The following is an 18644-nucleotide window of genomic DNA, read 5'->3' as shown; positions in this document are numbered from 1 at the left end:
AAGTATGTTTGGGGCCATTGTCCTGCTGGATACCCATGACCTAGGATGCAAACCCGGCTTTCTGACACTCTTCTGTAATCTTCAGATTTCATGATGCCTTGCACACAGTCAAGGCGCCCAGTGCCAGAGGCAGAAAAGCAACCCCAAAACATTTTGAACCTCCACCATATTTGACTGTAGGCATAGTATTCTTTTCTTTGTAGGCCTCATTCTATTTTCGGTAAACAGTAAATTGATGTGCTTTAACAAACAGCTCTATCTTGGTCTCAACAGTCCACAAGACACTTTCCCAGAAGAATTATGGCTTACTCACGTACACATTTTGGCATACTGCAGTCTAGCTTGCTTATGTCTCTGTGTCAACAGTGGGGTCCTCTTGGATCTCCTACCATATAATTTCATCTCATTCAAATGTCAACAGATACTTTGCGCTGACACTGATGCTCTCTGAGCCTGCAGGACAGCTTGAATTTCTTTGGAACTTAATTAGGACTGCTTATCCAACATCCAGACTATCCTGCGTTTTAAGCTTTCAACAATTTTTCTCTGCCGTCCACGTCCAGGGAGATTAGTTACAGTGCCATGGGTTGTAAACTTCTTGGTTATGTTGCGCACCATCGACAAAGGAACACAAAGATATCTGGAGATGGACTAGTGATCTAGAGATTGTTGATATTTTTCAACATTTTGGGTTCTCAAGTCATCACAGTTCTCTTCTTTCTGTTCTACATGCTTACTGTGGCACACACAGACACAGAATGCAAAGATTGAGTCAACTGCTCCCCTTTGTATCTGGTTTCAGGTGTAATTTTCATAATGCCCACATATGTTACTTGCCATAGGTGATTTTGAATGAACATCATATTCTTGAAAAAAGTGGCTTACCCACAGTTTTGGAAAGGTGCCCCATTTTGGAGGTTTTGACTGAAATTATGTCCAATTAGCTTTTTTTTCCTCTGTTTTTTTGTGTTGTTCCAATACACAAATGAAATAAACGTGCATTTCAATTATTTTCTGGGAAAAATACTTCATTTTCTGGAACAATGTCAAGGGTGCTACATCTTTCAACCATAACTGTATATCATTGCATCAGTGTAATATTTATTGTGTAGTTTATTACAGTCCTCCTTTAAGTCAAGTTAGTCAAAAAAACTTCAAATTGACACTTGGCCAAGATTTATTACTGTCATTTACATAAGTGAAGATTTTTATTTTTTGGTTCGCAAACTCAACAATGGGCGGCTGCAGTACAAGTTCTTATATAATGGACATTTGTAGAATTCTAAATAGAGAAAATATCTTTCAGACTTTTGAAGGTAAAAATATCAACCTTTACTATTTTAAGATTTTTCTATCTACTTGATAACACGGTACAAAAGATATATATTTTTCCTGTACAATTTAGGAGGCATTTTAATAGATTATGTGACCTGGGCAGTTACGGTTCAGCATCTTCTAATTCCAGGGATAGGATGGATACTTTGGGCTGTAAGCTCCTACCAAAACCAATCTAACTCCATCAGAAGAACTTTTAATGGCCTAAGTAATGGGGACAGTTTGGGTTAGAGGAGCATCTATTGGTTTAGCAGAATGGTGACCACTTGATTGTGATATTGCCGGACTACACTGAAGACAAAGTACCCACATCCACTGACTGAGAAGAATCTGTGACTTCTCTACACTTAGTGATTGCTACTCACCTGGGTAGTCATATGTAGTAATCTCCTCTTTACACCACTCATCACCTATCACAAATGTCTCTATAGAATTAATATGGGTCAGATCTTCACCCTGAAACAAATATTGTAAAAGTGACAGACAGATGGAGAAGTCACATATACAGTATAATCAGCTCTAATCCTGCCATCTCCACCGTTCCCATTGCACAAGTATAAAACACATAATACTGATGGATAAAACAAGACTGAACACAAGACCTTCACAGCCGGCTACACATCATAGGGGAGATCTCATGACACCTTCTCTCCATCTACCTGATAATCCTGATGGTCATTGGGATTTTCTTGTTTACAATCCTGTGGAAGAAGAGGATGGGGACATCTCTCTGGTGTTGTCTTACTGGAAATAACTGGAGGAAACACATACAGGGACTGAATTCATTCTTTACATACAGATAATTATAGGCTGTGTGTATTTAGTCCTGTCTATTACCTGGTGATGTGAGGTGCTGGGGGTCCTCCATCATGATGTCCTTGTACAGTTCTTTGTGTCCTTCTAAATACTCCCACTCCTCCATGGAGAAATAGACGGCGACATCCTGACACCTTATAGGAACCTGACACATAAAATGATACCATCATCCTCCCGATCCCCTCACAGAGTTACAGTATAATGTCCCAGCATTCCCAGCAGTGTCACCTCTCCAGTCAGCAGCTCAATCATCTTGTAGGTGAGTTCTAGGATCTTCTGGTCATTGAGGTCCTCATGTATCAGGGGGTGAGGTGGGCTCATGGGTCTTTCCCATCCCTCAGACACAGGGGCCTGACAGCGCTCACCAGAGGTCTTCTTCACTACTGTGTAATCCTGGTTATGGAGTGACACATTAATAAATCTCACTACAGACATTTCCAGAGTCCTCACCTCTCCAGTTCTGTCTGTTATTCCCATAGATAAGAATGATGTAATGTGACGTCATCAGAATCTCTCACCTCTCCAGTAAGCCGGAAGAGGATCTCTAGGGTGATGTGTAATATCCTCTCCGCCATCTTGTCCATGTCCCTATCCATTTTTGATGGGTCATTCATGAACATTTTCTTATATAGAAGATCTCCACTGAGAAGATCAGCCATTGTAGGGATCTGAATGGGAAGATGAACCGACTTAACAACATAAACAATCCTGTATAATAATACAATTACTGGAGATAACGGGAACATATAATGAAATATAATATGTAAATGTTGTATAGTTGGTTTGTATAGATTAGAATGCCATGAACACCGCTCACTCACTGCACCCATAACTCGGATGCCACTTCTCACACTACCTAGTCTACTAACCTAACACAATAGGCTGTCAACGAGCTAAATACACCCCACAGCCAGTTCACACATTCACAACATACTTCTTGATGTCACCAACCACTGTTTTGATAGGCCAGTGAGATGCCTTCTCTGTGTGTGACACACTAGTACACATACAAACTCAATTTCCCAAGCAGCTAATAGGTACTCTTTCTGCATTCTGGCATAGACAAGGTAACACAACCAGGGTATACTTTTCATCTTCAAGGTTGTGTGTACGTTTAAACAAGCAAGGAACAAACTTATCCATTTTAGATTTAATGCATGAAAAAAGGTATAATACTTAAAGATAAAAAAGACATACACACAAAACGAAAACAGTACAAAAAGGGGGCGTGTCCGGATGCTGGGCTGATGGGATGTGAGTGTGATGTGTTCCTGCCAGGCTTGGCTTTATAGCAGCTTTTGCAGGGAGTGGCTTTAGATGCCTTCCTCCTCTTCCGCATACTGCGCATGCGCAACGGCAAAAAAAGAGCGCGATCTGTGCTATTCACCGGTTTATCGGTGGCGGCGGCCATCTTCCTGAGGCCGCGCGTGCGCAGATTGAGTGCGCACGTGCTGCCTCAGGAAGATGGCCGCCGCCACGGATAAACCGGTGAATAGCACAGATCGCGCTCTTTTTTTGCCGTTGCGCAGTGCATTCGGCTGTTGCGCATGCGCAGTATGTATTGCACAGAGGTTACAGTGAAGAGACTGTAATGCGCAGGCGCGAAACACTATGCCAACACCGGTAAGAAAAGCAAGAGGTGAGGGAGAAACAGCGATTTCACACCACCCATTTGACCAGACCTGCGTGATTGACAGCCGAAAACGGCGACTTTACTAAGGTATTTTGGCAGCAAAGGTGGGGAATCAGGGGATAATAAAGGCACTATTGTACAGCTCAGGCCCTATTGAACACTATTTTTACCTCATATTGAAAAAACGGGGTGACAGGTTCCCTTTAATGAGGGTTCAGTTTCTTCTCCCTCAGTTTTATGGGAGGCTCACAAGGCAGTGATGAGGGTGAATTGTATAAAATAGGGCTGTAGACTGAAAGAGAATGCCAACTCTGAATATAATGGACTAGATGGTGGCCCGATTCTAACGCATCGGGTATTCTAGAATATGTATGTCCACGTAGTATATTGCCCAGCCACGTAGTATATTGCCCAGTGATGTAGTATATTGCCCAGCCACGTAGTATATTTGCCCAGCAACGTAGTATATTGCCCAGCCACGTAGTATATTGCCCAGTGACGTAGTATATTGCCCAGCCACGTAGTATATTGCCCAGCGACGTAGTATATTTGCCCAGCGACGTAGTATATTGCACAGCGACGTAGTATATTGCACAGCGACGTAGTATATTGTCCAGCGACGTAGTATATTGCCCAGCCCACGTAGTATATTGCCCAGCCGACGTAGTATATTGCCCAGCGACGTAGTATATTGCCCAGCGACGTAGTATATTGCCCAGCCACGTAGTATATTGCCCAGCGACGTAGTATATTGTCCAGCGACGTAGTATATTGTCCAGCGACGTAGTATATTGCCCAGTGACGTAGTATATTGCCCAGTGACGTAGTATACAGCACAGAGCCACGTAGTATATTGCCCAGTGATGTAGTATATTGCTCAGTGACGTAGTATATTGCCCCGTGACGTAGTATACAGCACAGAGCCACGTAGTATATTGCACAGCGATGTAGTATACAGCACGGAGCCACGTAGTATATTGCCCAGCTACGTAGTATATTGCCCAGCCACGTACACTCACCGGCCACTTTATTAGGTACACCATGCTAGTAACGGGTTGGACCCCCTTTTGCCTTCAGAACTGCCTCAATTCTTCGTGGCATAGATTCAACAAGGTGCTGGAAGCATTCCTCAGAGATTTTGGTCCATATTGACATGATGGCATCACACAGTTGCCGCAGATTTGTCGGCTGCACATCCCAAAGATGCTCCATACAAGGCAGGATGGATCCATGCTTTCATGTTGTTTACGCCAAATTCTGACCCTACCATCCGAATGTCGCAGCAGAAATCGAGACTCATCAGACCAAGCAACGTTTTTCCAATCTTCTACTGTCCAATTTCGATGAGCTTGTACAAATTGTAGCCTCAGTTTCCTGTTCTTAGCTGAAAGGAGTGGTACCCGGTGTGGTCTTCTGCTTCTGTAGCCCATCTGCCTCAAAGTTCGACGCACTGTGCGTTCAGAGATGCTCTTAGGCCTACCTTGGTTGTAACGGGTGGCGATTTGAGTCACTGTTGCCTTTCTATCAGCTCGAACCAGTCTGCCCATTCTCCTCTGACCTCTGGCATCAACAAGTCATTTCCGCCCACAGAACTGCCGACTCACTGGATTTTTTTTTTTTTCGGACCATTCTCTGTAAACCCTAGAGATGGTTGTGCGTGAAAATCCCAGTAGATCAGCAGTTTCTGAAATACTCAGACCAGCCCTTCTGGCACCAACAACCATGCCACGTTCAAAGGCACTCAAATCACCTTTCTTCCCCATACTGATGCTCGGTTTGAACTGCAGGAGATTGTCTTGACCATGTCTACATGCCTAAATGCACTGAGTTGCCGCCATGTGATTGGCTGATTAGAAATTAAGTGTTAACAAGAAGTTGGACAGGTGTACCTAATAAAGTGGCCGGTGAGTGTATGTCACAGGTTAAAAAAATAAACATATACTCACCTTCCGCAGGTGCGTTGAAGCTGTCGCCTGTGTGGGGTGCAGGCGGCAGCTTCCGGTCCCAGGGTGTGATGACGCCGCGGTCACGTGACCGTGACGTCATGGCAGGTCCTTCTCGCGCAGGACCTGTGATGACGTTATGGTCACATGACCGTGACGTCATGGCAGGTCCTTCTCCCAGACCATCCTTGCACCGGAACGTGCCGCTTGCATGGACCGGCCGGAGCATCGCAAGGAGCGGGAAAGGCGGCGGAAGGTGAGTATATAATGATTTTTTATTTTATTATTTTTAACATTAGATGTTTTTACTATTGACGCTGCATAGGCTGTGTCAATAGTAAAAACTTGGTCACACAGGGTTAATAGCGGCGGTAACGGAGTGCGTTACCCGCGGCATAACGCGGTCCTTTACCGCCGGCATTAACCCTGTGTGAGAGGTGACTGGAGGGGTGTATGCGGGCGCCGGGCACTGAGTGCGGGGAGTAAGGAGCGGCCATTTTCTTCCGGACTTTGCGTGTCGCTGATTGGTCGTGGCAATGGTCGTGGGCGTTTTGCCACGACCAATCAGTGACTTGGATTCCATGACAGACAGAGGCCACGACCAATGAATATCCGTGACAGACAGACAGAAATACGGAAGTGACCCTTAGACAATTATATAGTAGACTAGTCTCTCAACTTAAAAAAAAACTAGAAAGTAAATTGGCTGATTTGCCTTCTTTAGGGACTTTGAGGAAAGTTGTGGGGATCAGAAATAGGTTACAGGACATCTCTATACGTAAAGTTGATAAATTACTCCTATATGCGAAACAAAAATATTACGAAAGCGGTAATAAGGCTCACTCATTACTGGCTAGGCAACTGAGGGAGAGAGTATCATCCTCTATCCCCCAGGATATTAGAAGAGACAACGACATGATTCACTATAACCTGGCAGAAATGTAAAACATTTTTTATGATTTCTATCGTGAATTATATAGTCTAAAAGACACCCTTCCCTCGGATGTGGAAAGTAGAGATACCTTGTTGCAGAACTTCCTTTCAGGTCTAAAATCTCCCAGAGCTCCTTCCAGAAGCATTAACATTTCTTAATCAGCCAGTATCTAAAGATGAGATCGTAGATATCTTGAAGGACCTTCCCTTGGGTAAATCTCTCAGCCCGGATGGGTTGACCTACTTGTATTATAAGACCTTCTTAGAGGAGCTTACCCCTCACATGATTAGGATGTTCAATTCTTTTATGGAGGGTTCTCCCATCCCGGGTTCGCTCTTGCACTCCTTTATGGTCCTTGTCCCTAAGACTAGAAGGGGTCCATTGGATTGATCAAACTATCATTCGATAGCTCTATTAAATTCTGACCTTAAAATTTGTACCTGCATGCTAGCCAACAGGCTCAATTCCTGGCTGCCCCGGCTTGTTGACAAGGACCAGGTGGGTTTTGTTCCCTTTTGTCAGGGGGGCGATCATGCTAGACGGGCGATAGACTTGATAAATGTCTCTAACAGAAATAATGTGCAAATGCTTATCTTGAGCCTGGATGCAGCAAAGGCGCTTGATCGAATAAATTGGTCTTTTGTGTCTGAGACTATGCTATGAGAGCATTTGGTATCTCGGGAGCATTTTTAACGGCAATCAGGGCCTTATATATTTCCCCTTCGGCTTCAATTAAACTGCCATTCCACTCCTCTCCCTCTTTTAAAATCTTGAATGGTACGCGTCAGGGATACCCCTATCGCCTTTACTATATGTTCTGTGCATAGAGCCTCTAGCTGCCATGATACAAAATCCTAATATTTCAGGGGTAGAGGTCGGAAATATAGTTTGCAAGATTTCATTGTTTGCGATTGATGTACTTTTAACCCTTACTAAACCTCATACTACTTTACCCAATCTCATGGAGGAGTTAAAAATATATGGGGCTTATCGGGTTATAACGTTAAATGTTCCTGCGGGCGTTCTGGACCATTCAAAATTAAACTTCAAATTTAGATGGCAGACTGACGTTATCAAGTATTTGGGGATTCACTTGTCCTCTTCTTACAATACACTTTATTCTTGTAATTTTCCGCCGCTGTTCTCGGATCTGAGGAAATTATTAGATAAATTAATGCCCCTTACACTTTCCTTGACAGGTCATATAGCCTCCATTAAGATGTCTCTTCTCCCCAAGCTGCTTTACTATTTTGAGACTCTCCCAGTTAGGGTCCCCTTGGGGGAACTTAAGTCCCTTCAGGCTTTTATAATGTGGTTCATCTGGAATGGTAAGCATCATCGTATCTCTAAGCATATCCTTGTCTCTTACAGGACTCAAGGAGGTCTTTCTGTCCTTGATATTGGGTTCTATTGGGCAGCCCATTTGCGTAGGATCCCCTCGAGGGCCTCGCTGTGGGCTTTTAACAAATGGACGGAAATAGAAAAGCTATGGCTGGCCCCAATCCATCCGAATGCCTTATTATGGAAAATCAAGCCCTTCAGAGTTTCAGTCCCGCTATTGGGACCTATACAGTTCACAAGAGAGGTTTGGCTAACATGTATGAGGAAGTTTAATCTGGCCTGTCGCAACTCGCCAATTATATCATTTATTTATCAACCTCTGATACCGAATAGCAAGGATGCTGCAAAGGTCCACCCGTGGATTTCGGCGGGATTGTTCAGGTTTGAACACTTAGTGGACGGGGACACGCTGGAGGTACTTAAGTTTGATGATATCAAGTCTAGATTTACTATATATAATAGGGAGTTCTTTCAGTATATGTAGATTAAGCATCTTGCTTTATCGTTATATGGAGCATCAAAGGTGTCCTCACCTTCTGACTTTGAGAAAATTTGCAAAAGGGGCCCATCAAGGAAGGGATTAATCTCAGAAATGCATAAGATCATAAATAGTGATGAGCGAGTATACTCGTTGCTCGGGTTTTCCCGAGCACGCTCGGGTTGTCTCTGAGTATTTGTTAGTCTTCGGAGATTTAGTTTTTGTTGACTCAGCTGCATGATTTATGGCTGCTAGACACCTTGATTACATGTGGGAATTCCCTAGCAACCAGGAAACCCCCACATGTACTCAGGTTGGCTAGAAGCCATAAGTCATGCAGCTGCATCAACAAAAACGAAATCTCCGAGCACTAACAAATACTCGGAGACCACCCGCGTGTGCTTGGGAAAACTCGAGCAATGAGTATACTCGCTCATCACTAATTATAAACCATCCCCAGGGGGGACAGCAATAAAAACATCCGTGCATTAGTACAGTAGATGGGAGTCTACTTTGGGGAGGTTTCTGTTGCCTCAAACCTGGCAACATATTTGGGATAGGGTAGCTAAATTTTCTATTTGCACTCTTTATAACAAGAATCAGTATAAAATGTTGATGTTCTGGTTTCAATCTCCACAGATTGAACACCCAGCTTTCGAACCTCTGTTGGCGTTGTGGTTCGGAGGTTGGCTCTCAATACCCCATCTATTGGTCTTTTCCAGTGATCATTAGTTTTTGGGAGTAAGAGCCTTAATTTGCAGGGTTCTTTTTGTGGAGGTTGAATTACGTCCAGCTATTTTTCTCCTAAATGTCTCTCCTTTAGGGATAGGGAAAAATTCAACTTAACTCCGCTTACACATTCTCACTGCGGCGTGGTGTTTGATAGCTCTTAACTGGAAACAGACCTCCCCCCCTTCTCATTAGCACTTACTAAACAGAATTGCTGACATCCGTAGAATGGGATATATGATGGCTTTGCTGAGAATTAAAGTGGACAGATTTGATACAATTTGGGCCCCTTGGGATTATTGTTTGGCTAAGACTGGCGGTTAGGACTTTTTTTTTCTCTTAATATTTCTACACAGTTTGTGCCTTTTTCCCCCCTTTTTCTTATCCCTTCTTGTCTACGTCTTGTCCATTTTATATTTGTTTAGGTATCAGCCAGTGGATTAAAGGATGAAGCTAGCATACAGTAGAATCAATCATTCTTTCCCAAGGATTTATTTCAGAACTGGATTTTTAGTTTATCACTAAACACTTCATTTTTTCTTCCACTAGGGTAAGCAATCCCTTATATTATATTTCATGTACAGCTCTGACAAAAATTAAGAGACCACCACATAAAAACCCTGTCATGGGAAGCCCAATCTCCAGAACTGAACCCCATTGAAAACCTCTGGAAGGTAATCAAGAGGATGATGGTTAGTCACAAGCCATCACACAAAGAAGAACTGTTTACATTTTTGCACCAGAAGCAGTGTGAAAGACTGGTGGAAAGCATGCCAAGGCGCAAGAAAGCTGTGATTAAAAATCATGGTTATTCCACAAAATATTGATTTCTGAACTCTTTCCGAGTTAAAATATTAGTATTGTTATTTCTAAATGATTATGAACATGTTTTCTTTGCATTACTTGAGGTCTCAAAGCAATTTTTTTTTATTTTGACCATTTCTCCTTTTCAGAAAAAAAATACAAAATGTACTGCTTGGAAATTCGGAGACATGTTGTCAGAAGTTTATAGACTAAAAGAACAATTTACATTTTACTCAAAAATATACCTATAAAGAGAAAAATCAGACAAACTGAACATTTTGCAGTGGTCTCTTAATTTTTGCCAGGGCTGTAACTGTATTTTGTATTTGAAGCTCTTTCAAGTATCATTATTTTATTTTGGTATTTACATTGCACTTTGACAGACGCCTAGAATGTAACAATTTGTTTGGGGTTTGGGGGGATTTTTTTGTCTATAATTGATTAAATATAAGATGTATTAAAAATTTACATAAAAAAAAGACAAAAATAAATGGGTTAAATGCAGAAATGTCGTATGGGTTGGACCTGAGAGACGTCTGAAGGATGAGATCACAATGGCGATTAGGACAGCTCTACAAATTATGATGTCTCTGCTAGATCTGACACTACTGGCACTTGAACCCACAGAAACGATTATGTTCCCCGAACACAGATATATCCGTGGATGGTGTTGATATCAGATTATTATTGTTATGGATGTGGTATGGAATCATTGCACTTCCACTGTGCAATGTGATGCTAGAGACGTCCATTGTTCCTCCTGGAGAAAAGCCTCCACTAAAGAAGTCTGGCAACGAATCTTTCATAGAGACCATAGGAAATCCCAGCCGAGTAGAAGGTTTGTGTACACGGACAATCGGGAGAGACAGTCGTCAACCCAATGACCGTTCAGCCAACAGTTATATGTGTATAGGCTGTTAGTATTACACTACACAGTTGTGCAGTGTATCACCTGAGCCATCAAAGACTTGCATGTTGTATAATTGCACTAATGAGTGTTGCTGAAAAAAGTTTAAAACCAGATTTGAGATTTTATAGTTTTTCCAAGGTTGAAGGCAGACATAAGCCCATCAAGCTCAGCCTAAAGCATAACATGTTGATCCACTAGAAGGCAAAAACCCCATAAGCGAAAACTAATAGCCCCATGTTATTGGAAAAATTCCTTCCAGACTCCAAAAACAGCAATCAGACTAGTTCTCTGGATTAAGTGAAAAAAAGCACAGTTTTAGCAAGAGAAAAAGAGAAAATACTCAAATTCTTGATGAAGACACAGAGAAGGCACGTTCTATATATCTGAGTTAACAGCATAATTTATTTTATGTAAGGCACAGAAAAAATCCTGGTTCTCCTCCTACCTCTCTGACGGCTCCTTCACTGTATCCTCTTCGCCTCCTCTTCCCCTATCATTTGGGTTCCTCAAGGATCAGTCCTGGGCCCCCTCCTCTTCTCCTTATATACTGCCCCTATTGGTCAAGCAATCAGTAGATTCGGTTTTCAGTACCATCTCTATGCTGATGACACCCAAATATAAATATCGTCTCCTGACATCACCCCCGCGTTACTACAAAACACCAGTGTTTTCTTTTCTGCTGTCTCTAACATCATGTCCTCCCTCTATCTAAAACTGAATCTGATGAAAACTAAACTGCTTGTGTTTCTTCCCTCCTCTAACCTACCTATGCCCGATATTGCCAGTTCCATGTGTGGTTCTACTATTACTCCCCAGCATCATGCTTGCTGTCTTGTTGTTATATTTGACTCAGATCTTTTCTTCACACCCCACATTCTATCACTCGCCCGCTCATGTGATCTACACCTTAAAAACATCTCTAGAATTCGAATTTTTAGTTCCTTTGACTCCTAAAAAACTCTTACTGCCGCTCTTATTCACTCTCTTCTGGACTACTGTAACTCTCTACTAATCAGTCTCCCTCTCATTAAACTGTTCCATCTCCAATCTGTCCTGAAAGCAACAGTCAAGATTATATTCCCATCCCACCGCTACATCAATGCCTCTACTCTGTGCCAGTCATTGCACTGGTTGCTCATCCGCTACAGACAGGGACGCCGCTACCATGAGGCGACTTGATCTCTTTGCTTCAGGCAGCAGAAGAGAGGGAGCGGCAGATTCTGTAAGTGGATTTGCGCTGCTAGTTTTTTTTTTTGTTTTTTTTTTAAACTCCGGGGTCAAGTGCCCGCCCCCCTCCTCCCTCCCCGCCCCCCCTCCTCCCTCCTGCCCCCCCTCCCTGAAGACGTAATACTCACCTTCCTCCAGGCTCCAGCGGTGGCTGCAACTGTGTCTCTGTCTCGTCTCAGCGCCGGCAGTGCGTCCTGTCTTCAGCGGTCACATGGTACCGTCATTAAGGTCATGAATATGCGCATATTCATCACCTTAATGAGGGCTACCATGTGACCGCTGAAGACAGGAAGGAAGACGCTGCAGCCTGCAGAGATGCTGGGAAGTTCTGCGCCGCCCGGTGAGAGGTGAGTATGACAGGGAAAAAGTAAGGGGGAGCCACGCACACAGGGGAGAAGGATGGGGAGCCATGAACGCAAGGGAGAAGGATGGAGAGCCATGAACGCAGGGGAGAAGAATGGGGGAGCCATGAACGCAGGGGAGAAGGATGGGGAGCCATGAACGCAGGGGAGAAGAATGGGGGAGCCATGAACGCAGGGGAGAAGGATGGGGAGCCATGAACGCAGGGGAGAAGGATGGGGAGCCATGAACGCAGGGGAGAAGGATGGGGGAGCCATGAACGCAGGGGAGAAGGATGGGGAGCCACGCACGCAGGGGAGAAGGATGGGGGAGCCACGCACGCAGTGGAGAAGGATGGGGGAGCCATGCACGCAGGGGAGAAGGATGGGGGAGCCACGCACGCAGGGGAGAAGGATGGGGGAGCCATGCACGCAGGGGAGAAGGATGGGGGAGCCACGCACGCAGGGGAGAAGGATGGGGGAGCCACGCACGCAGGGAAGGAGGATGGGGGAGCCACGCACGCAGGGTGGGAGGATGGGGGAGCCACGCATGCAGGGTGGGAGGATGGGGGAGCCACGCACACAGGGTGGGAGGATGGGGGAGCCACGCACACAGGGTGGGAGGATGGGGGAGCCACGCACACAGGGTGGGAGGATGGAGTATTAATATGGAGTATAAATACTAGGCCCTATAGGGGGGACACAGTGTGTATAAAAAGGAGAGGTCAGTGTAAAGAGCATGTACCATAAGAGGGACAGTGTGGGGGTCATATTTTGTGCAGACAATATAGTGAGGGGCAATTTTTTATTCAGGAGCATTATAATGACACTTGTATCTTTAAGGGCATCATGTGGAGACTTTCTGCAAAAGAGCGGAGAAGATGGAAGTCTGCAGAGACGGCTGTGGATGAGAAAACTCATCATGGGGTCTGGACAAGATGAAGAAAAGGAGAACGAGTCCAGAGACGACGTCATCTATAAGGTACCTGGATGTAAATGTTATTTGGGATACTGACTAACTCTCATGTTTTTATTTATGTTAGGAGCATTAAAGGAAATGTCCAGGTCTGTGATGAGTCTGCAGTCATTCTTTGTGACTGCAGACTTCTGAGTTCTCACAGTGCGCACTGCACGCTGTCAGGATTCTCTCGTGCTGGCGATTTACATACATGCGGTCACGTGCTGACTAGACATGTGTGGCCTCACTCAATGAAAATGAACTGAGCGAGGCTGGGCACGTCTAGTCGGAATGTGGTCAGAAGTATACAAATCATATGCTTGTGCTGACATGACTGTCCACAGGCAAGGGACAATCCTAAAAGTGTGCAGTGCATGAGTTGTGAGAATTCAGAAGCTGCGATGTCAGGATTCAGCTCTGCAGGTTCCAGTCGTCACATGGACACATCACTCATATGTGATTTTCATACTCATGGTCCTGTGACAACGAGCTTCTCTTCCTGCTTCTCTCAGTTTTTCACTGAACATTGAGAGCATTAGGGAGAGGAGCTCGTGGGTACATGACTGAGTGTGCAAATCGCATATGTCCTTGGTGGAGGGGGGGCCAAAATGAATACTTGCCCTGGGTGCCAGAAACCCTAGATACACCTCTGCTGGTATGCTACTGTGAGCGGCGATTACCGGGTTCGGTGGGGGGATGTGTGTGCACAGGCAGTGAGGCAGGGACTGTGTGTGTGTGTGTGGTGGGGGGGGGCGCCATTTTTCCTTTCGCCTCAGGCAGCAGAGAGGCTAGGTTTACCCCTGGCTACAGAGTCTGATACAAACATATCACTCTCACCCACAAAATTCTCTACAGTTCAGCACCACCCTACAAATGCTCCCTCACCTCTGTCTACCACACTACCCATGCCCTCCGTTCCACTGATGACCAAAGACTAACATCCTCAATAATCTGAACCACCCACTCCCTTCTCGAAGACTTCTCTCATGCTGTGCCAATTCTTTGGAATGCATTACCCAGGACAATTAGATCAATCCCCTCTAAAATGTAAAGTGCTGTGGAATATGTTGGCGCTATAGATGGAGCTATTATTATGCTAAAATTTGATCCTTATACCCTATTGGTACAAACTTATTAATTGTATGAAATTGTGGACTGTACTGGAAACTGACAAAGGTTTTCTTTTATGCTCATTTTGCTTTTTGTATGAAAAATAAGATCATTGTGATTTTTGTGCAACATAATATTTGATCAAGATTCCAACAGGGATAACGTCTCTTTTAATTTATTATAGGATTGATTTAGTTCAGCATGTAAATTATCAATATTGCTATAATTCTTTTAACCCTTGTAAATTCACCTACTGGAATTGACCTAAACGGGATGACTACTAGTAGCGTGAAGAATAGTGTTGCCTGTAAGAGGTTTGGTATACGTTGATGTGGAAATCACATGGCTATGTATATCCTGTAATTTTAAATCTAAAAAATAAATTTGAAAAGAATCATGTGTGTAAGTTAACTTGAAATTGTAATAATTGGAATTGAGATAATTAAAGTCTGGTATGGCAGACACATCACCGGTCCATATGATGAGCAGGTCATTGATGTGTCTGCCATACCAAACAACCTGAGTGGCATAAGAATTGGAAATAGAAAAAACAGGTGTCCTCTATGGCCCACCATTGAAGGATAAGGAGGTAATCAGACATCAGCGGCACAATTAAATTTCCTCTGAGACATTATAACTTGAAAAAATCGACACCACTGAACCAGTTTGTTCTGAGGAAGGCCCAGTGGTGGGCCAAAAACGTTTAACAATCCATTGCCTGGATGCATAATAAATGAACACAAAATAATATTTTTGTACAATGATACCACACCACAGCTTAACCAGGTATAACAGGTTTTGCCAATATAAATTAAAGCAACCACCTTTAACTGGTCTGTAACCACATTCCATCAACCTATGTTGCACTCAACACCCCCGCATATCTTGAAAAGTATCTTTGCTAAGTTTCCCACACTGTATGATGGTCTAATGGGCGTGACTGGTCTACATTGTGTGCAGAATTATTAGGCAAGTTGTATTTTGATCACATGATACTTTTTATACATGTTGTCCTACTCCAAGCTGTTCAAGCTTGAGAGCCAACTACCAATTAAGTAAGTTAGGTTATGTGCATCTCTGTAATGAGGAGGGGTGTTTTCTAATGACATCAAAACCCTATATAAGGTGTGCTTAATTATTAGGCAACTTCCTTTCCTTTGGCAAAATGGGTCAGAAGAGATTTGACTGGCTCTGAAAAGTCCAAAATTGTGAGATGTCTTGCAGAGGGATGCAGCAGTCTTGAAATTGCCAAACTTTTGAAGCGTGATCACCGAACAATCAAGCGTTTCATGGCAAATAGCCAACAGGGTCGCAAGAAGCGTGTTGGGCAAAAAAAAAACGAAGAGAAAAGAGACATAACCAACTGGGGAACATCCTGTACATAGAAATCACATATCGAAGATCAAAATAGAAAAATATATTTTATTTATTTGAGTCCAAAACACACAAAAACATCAATAAAACCATTTAAAAACAATGTAATGTAATATATTTTGATCTTCGATATGTGATATCTATGTACAGGATGTTCACCAGTTGGTTATGTCTCTTTTCTCTTCGTTTTTTCAGTGCATATTTTGACATACCTTGGGTTGATTGCCCTCTATTATATGATATATTGGGGTTGGTGCCCTCCACTTTTTCCTAGCTCTGTGTTGGGCAAAAAAGCGCAAAATAACTGCCCATGAATTGAGGAAAATCAAGCGTGAAGCTGCCAAGATGCCATTTGCCACCAGTTTTGCCATATTTCAGAGCTGCAACGTTACTGGAGTAACAAAAAGCACAAGGTGTGTGATACTCAGGGACATGGCCAAGGTAAGGAAGGCTGAAAAATGACCACCTTTGAACAAGAAACATAAGCTAAAATGTCAAGACTGGGCCAAGAAATATCTTAAGATTGACTTTTCAAAGGTTTTATGGACTGATGAAATGAGAGTGACTCTTGATGGGCCAGATGGATGGGCCTGAGGCTGGATCAGTCAGGGTATGTGTCCACGGGCCGTATTACATCCGGAATAGCTGCGGATTGAACGCTGCGTAGAAATGCAGCGTTCAATCCGCAGCGTCCAGATGTTACAGCATAGTGGAGGGGGTTTTATGAAATCCCGTCTCCACTATGCGTGGGAACATGCATCCGGCGGCCCTGCGTTTCCGGACATGCGGAGCGTCTTTTTAGAATGCAGCATGTCCGTTTACTTTACGGCAACGCTGCGCCGCCGCAAGTTAAAACACAGGGCCCTATGTATGGGGTGCGATGATGCCGGATGTGTGCAATGAACACATCCGGAATCATCGCGTCTACAGAAGGGGGTGGAGCTTTGGGCGGAGCGAGTTTTCCACTCCGTCCAAAGCGCCGGCCATCCTGACCGTGGACACGTACCCTAAAGGGCAGAGAGCTCCACTCCGAGGTGGGGTACTGGTATGGGCTGGTATCATTAAAGATGAACTTGTTGGACCTTTTCAGGTTGAGGATGGAGTGAAGCTCAACTCCCAGACCTACTGCCAGTTTCTGGAAGACAACTTCTTCAAGCAGTGGTACAGGAAGAAGTCGGTATCGTTCAAGAAAAACATGATTTTCATGCAGGACAATGCTCCATCACATGCCTCCAAATACTCCACAGCGTGGCTGGCCAGTAAAGGTCTCAAAGAAGAAAAAATAATGACATGGCCCCCCTGTTCACCTGATCTGAACCCCATAGAGAACCTGTGGTCCCTCATAAAATGTGAGATCTACAGGGAGGGAAAACAGTCCACCTCTCGGAACAGTGTCTGGGAGGCTGTGGTGGCTGCTGCACACAATGTTGATCGTAAACAGATCAAGCAACTGACAGAATCTATGGATGGAAGGCTGTTGAGTGTCCTCATAAAGAAAGGGGGCTATATTGGTCACTAATTTTGGAGGGTTTTGTTTTGCATGTCAGAAATGTTTATTTCTAAATTTTGTGCAGTTATATTGGTTTACCTGGTGAAAATAAACAAGTGAGATGGGAATATATTTGGTTTTTATTAAGTTGTCTAATAATTCTGCACAGTAATAGTTACCTGCACAAACAGATATCCTCCTAAGATAGCCAAATCTAAAAAAAACCCACTCCAACTTCCAAGAATATTAAGCTTTGATATTTATGAGTCTTTTAGGTTGACTGAGAACATAGTTGTTGATCAATAATAAAAATAATCCTCTAAGATACAACTTGCCTAATAATTCTGCACACTGTGTAGTTCTACTGCTGGGATAATCTGTCCCCAGAATGTCTCCATTACATGTACAGCTCCCCCCGCAGATAACAGCCCCTCATACATCTATAGCACCGGCCCCGGGGGCCACATCTCCAGCCCTGGGAAACTGATCCAGGAGGTCGGTGCTGTGTCCCGGGGTCATCTGTATCTGCACCAGGAGTGGGGGAAGGGAGGAGTTATTTATTAGGAGGTGGGGGGGACATAATGTGGGGGGCAACTTGTACTATCATACTGTGTGTGGTGTATGGTGGTACTGGGGGACCATTATACTGAGTGTGGGGGAATGGAAGTACTGTGGGAGCATTATAGTGTGTGTGGGGGGGATGGCGGTACTGGGGGACATTATACTGTGGGGGAGGGGGGGTGGAACTGGGGTGTGGGCAAAGAAGGGAGCACCGTACAATGTGAGCAATACGTGTTTCCTCACTTCCTGTCTTCCACGGTCGTATGCATCTATCAGAGCAAGAAAATATTATGATTCTCAGAGGATGGCAACAAAAAAGGGCTAAAATTGTCTCAGCACTGAAGGGGTTACTGCCCCCAGTAATGGGGAATCTCCAGCACCTACCTCCACCTGCAGAGCCGCACACCACATATATGGCTGTTCTGTGCGCACAGGACCTGGGATGAGGTCACAGGAGGGGAGGAGTCAGGGGTCACATGATCAGGGGCCTCAGTGTATGCAGGGCTCTGCTGTGCTGGTTGTCATGGTGCTGGATGAGGGGAAGTTTATGTGTCGGGATCAGGAGGGGTTTACAGGGTGGATGTAGCAGAGCCGTGTGTGTGCGGGATGTACGGAGCAGAGCCGTGTGTGTACGAGGTGTACGGAGCGGAGCCTTGTGTGTACG

The 18644-nt window shown here is 44.2% G+C and overlaps 1 protein-coding gene across 1 annotated transcript in view; it reads right to left on the bottom strand.

Annotated features, from left to right (window-relative positions):
* LOC143767483 (uncharacterized) overlaps positions 1–18414 on the bottom strand; it is a 32845-nt gene extending 14431 nt beyond the window's left edge. The window contains exons 1-6 of the mRNA XM_077255866.1: positions 18365–18414; positions 2670–2819; positions 2380–2544; positions 2173–2296; positions 1995–2089; positions 1701–1791 (exon numbers count right to left, since the gene is read on the bottom strand). Coding sequence (XP_077111981.1) covers positions 1701–1791; positions 1995–2089; positions 2173–2296; positions 2380–2544; positions 2670–2819; positions 18365–18391 — 652 coding nt within the window. The 5' untranslated portion in view covers positions 18392–18414. The remainder of the gene's footprint in view (positions 1–1700; positions 1792–1994; positions 2090–2172; positions 2297–2379; positions 2545–2669; positions 2820–18364) is intronic.
* Between the last annotated feature and the right edge of the window lie 230 nt (positions 18415–18644).

This window comes from Ranitomeya variabilis, chromosome 4 (assembly GCF_051348905.1).
Source record: "Ranitomeya variabilis isolate aRanVar5 chromosome 4, aRanVar5.hap1, whole genome shotgun sequence".
Lineage (NCBI taxonomy): Eukaryota > Metazoa > Chordata > Amphibia > Anura > Dendrobatidae > Ranitomeya > Ranitomeya variabilis.
Note: the sequence above shows the minus strand (reverse complement) of the source record. Positions and strands in the feature narration are given on the sequence as shown.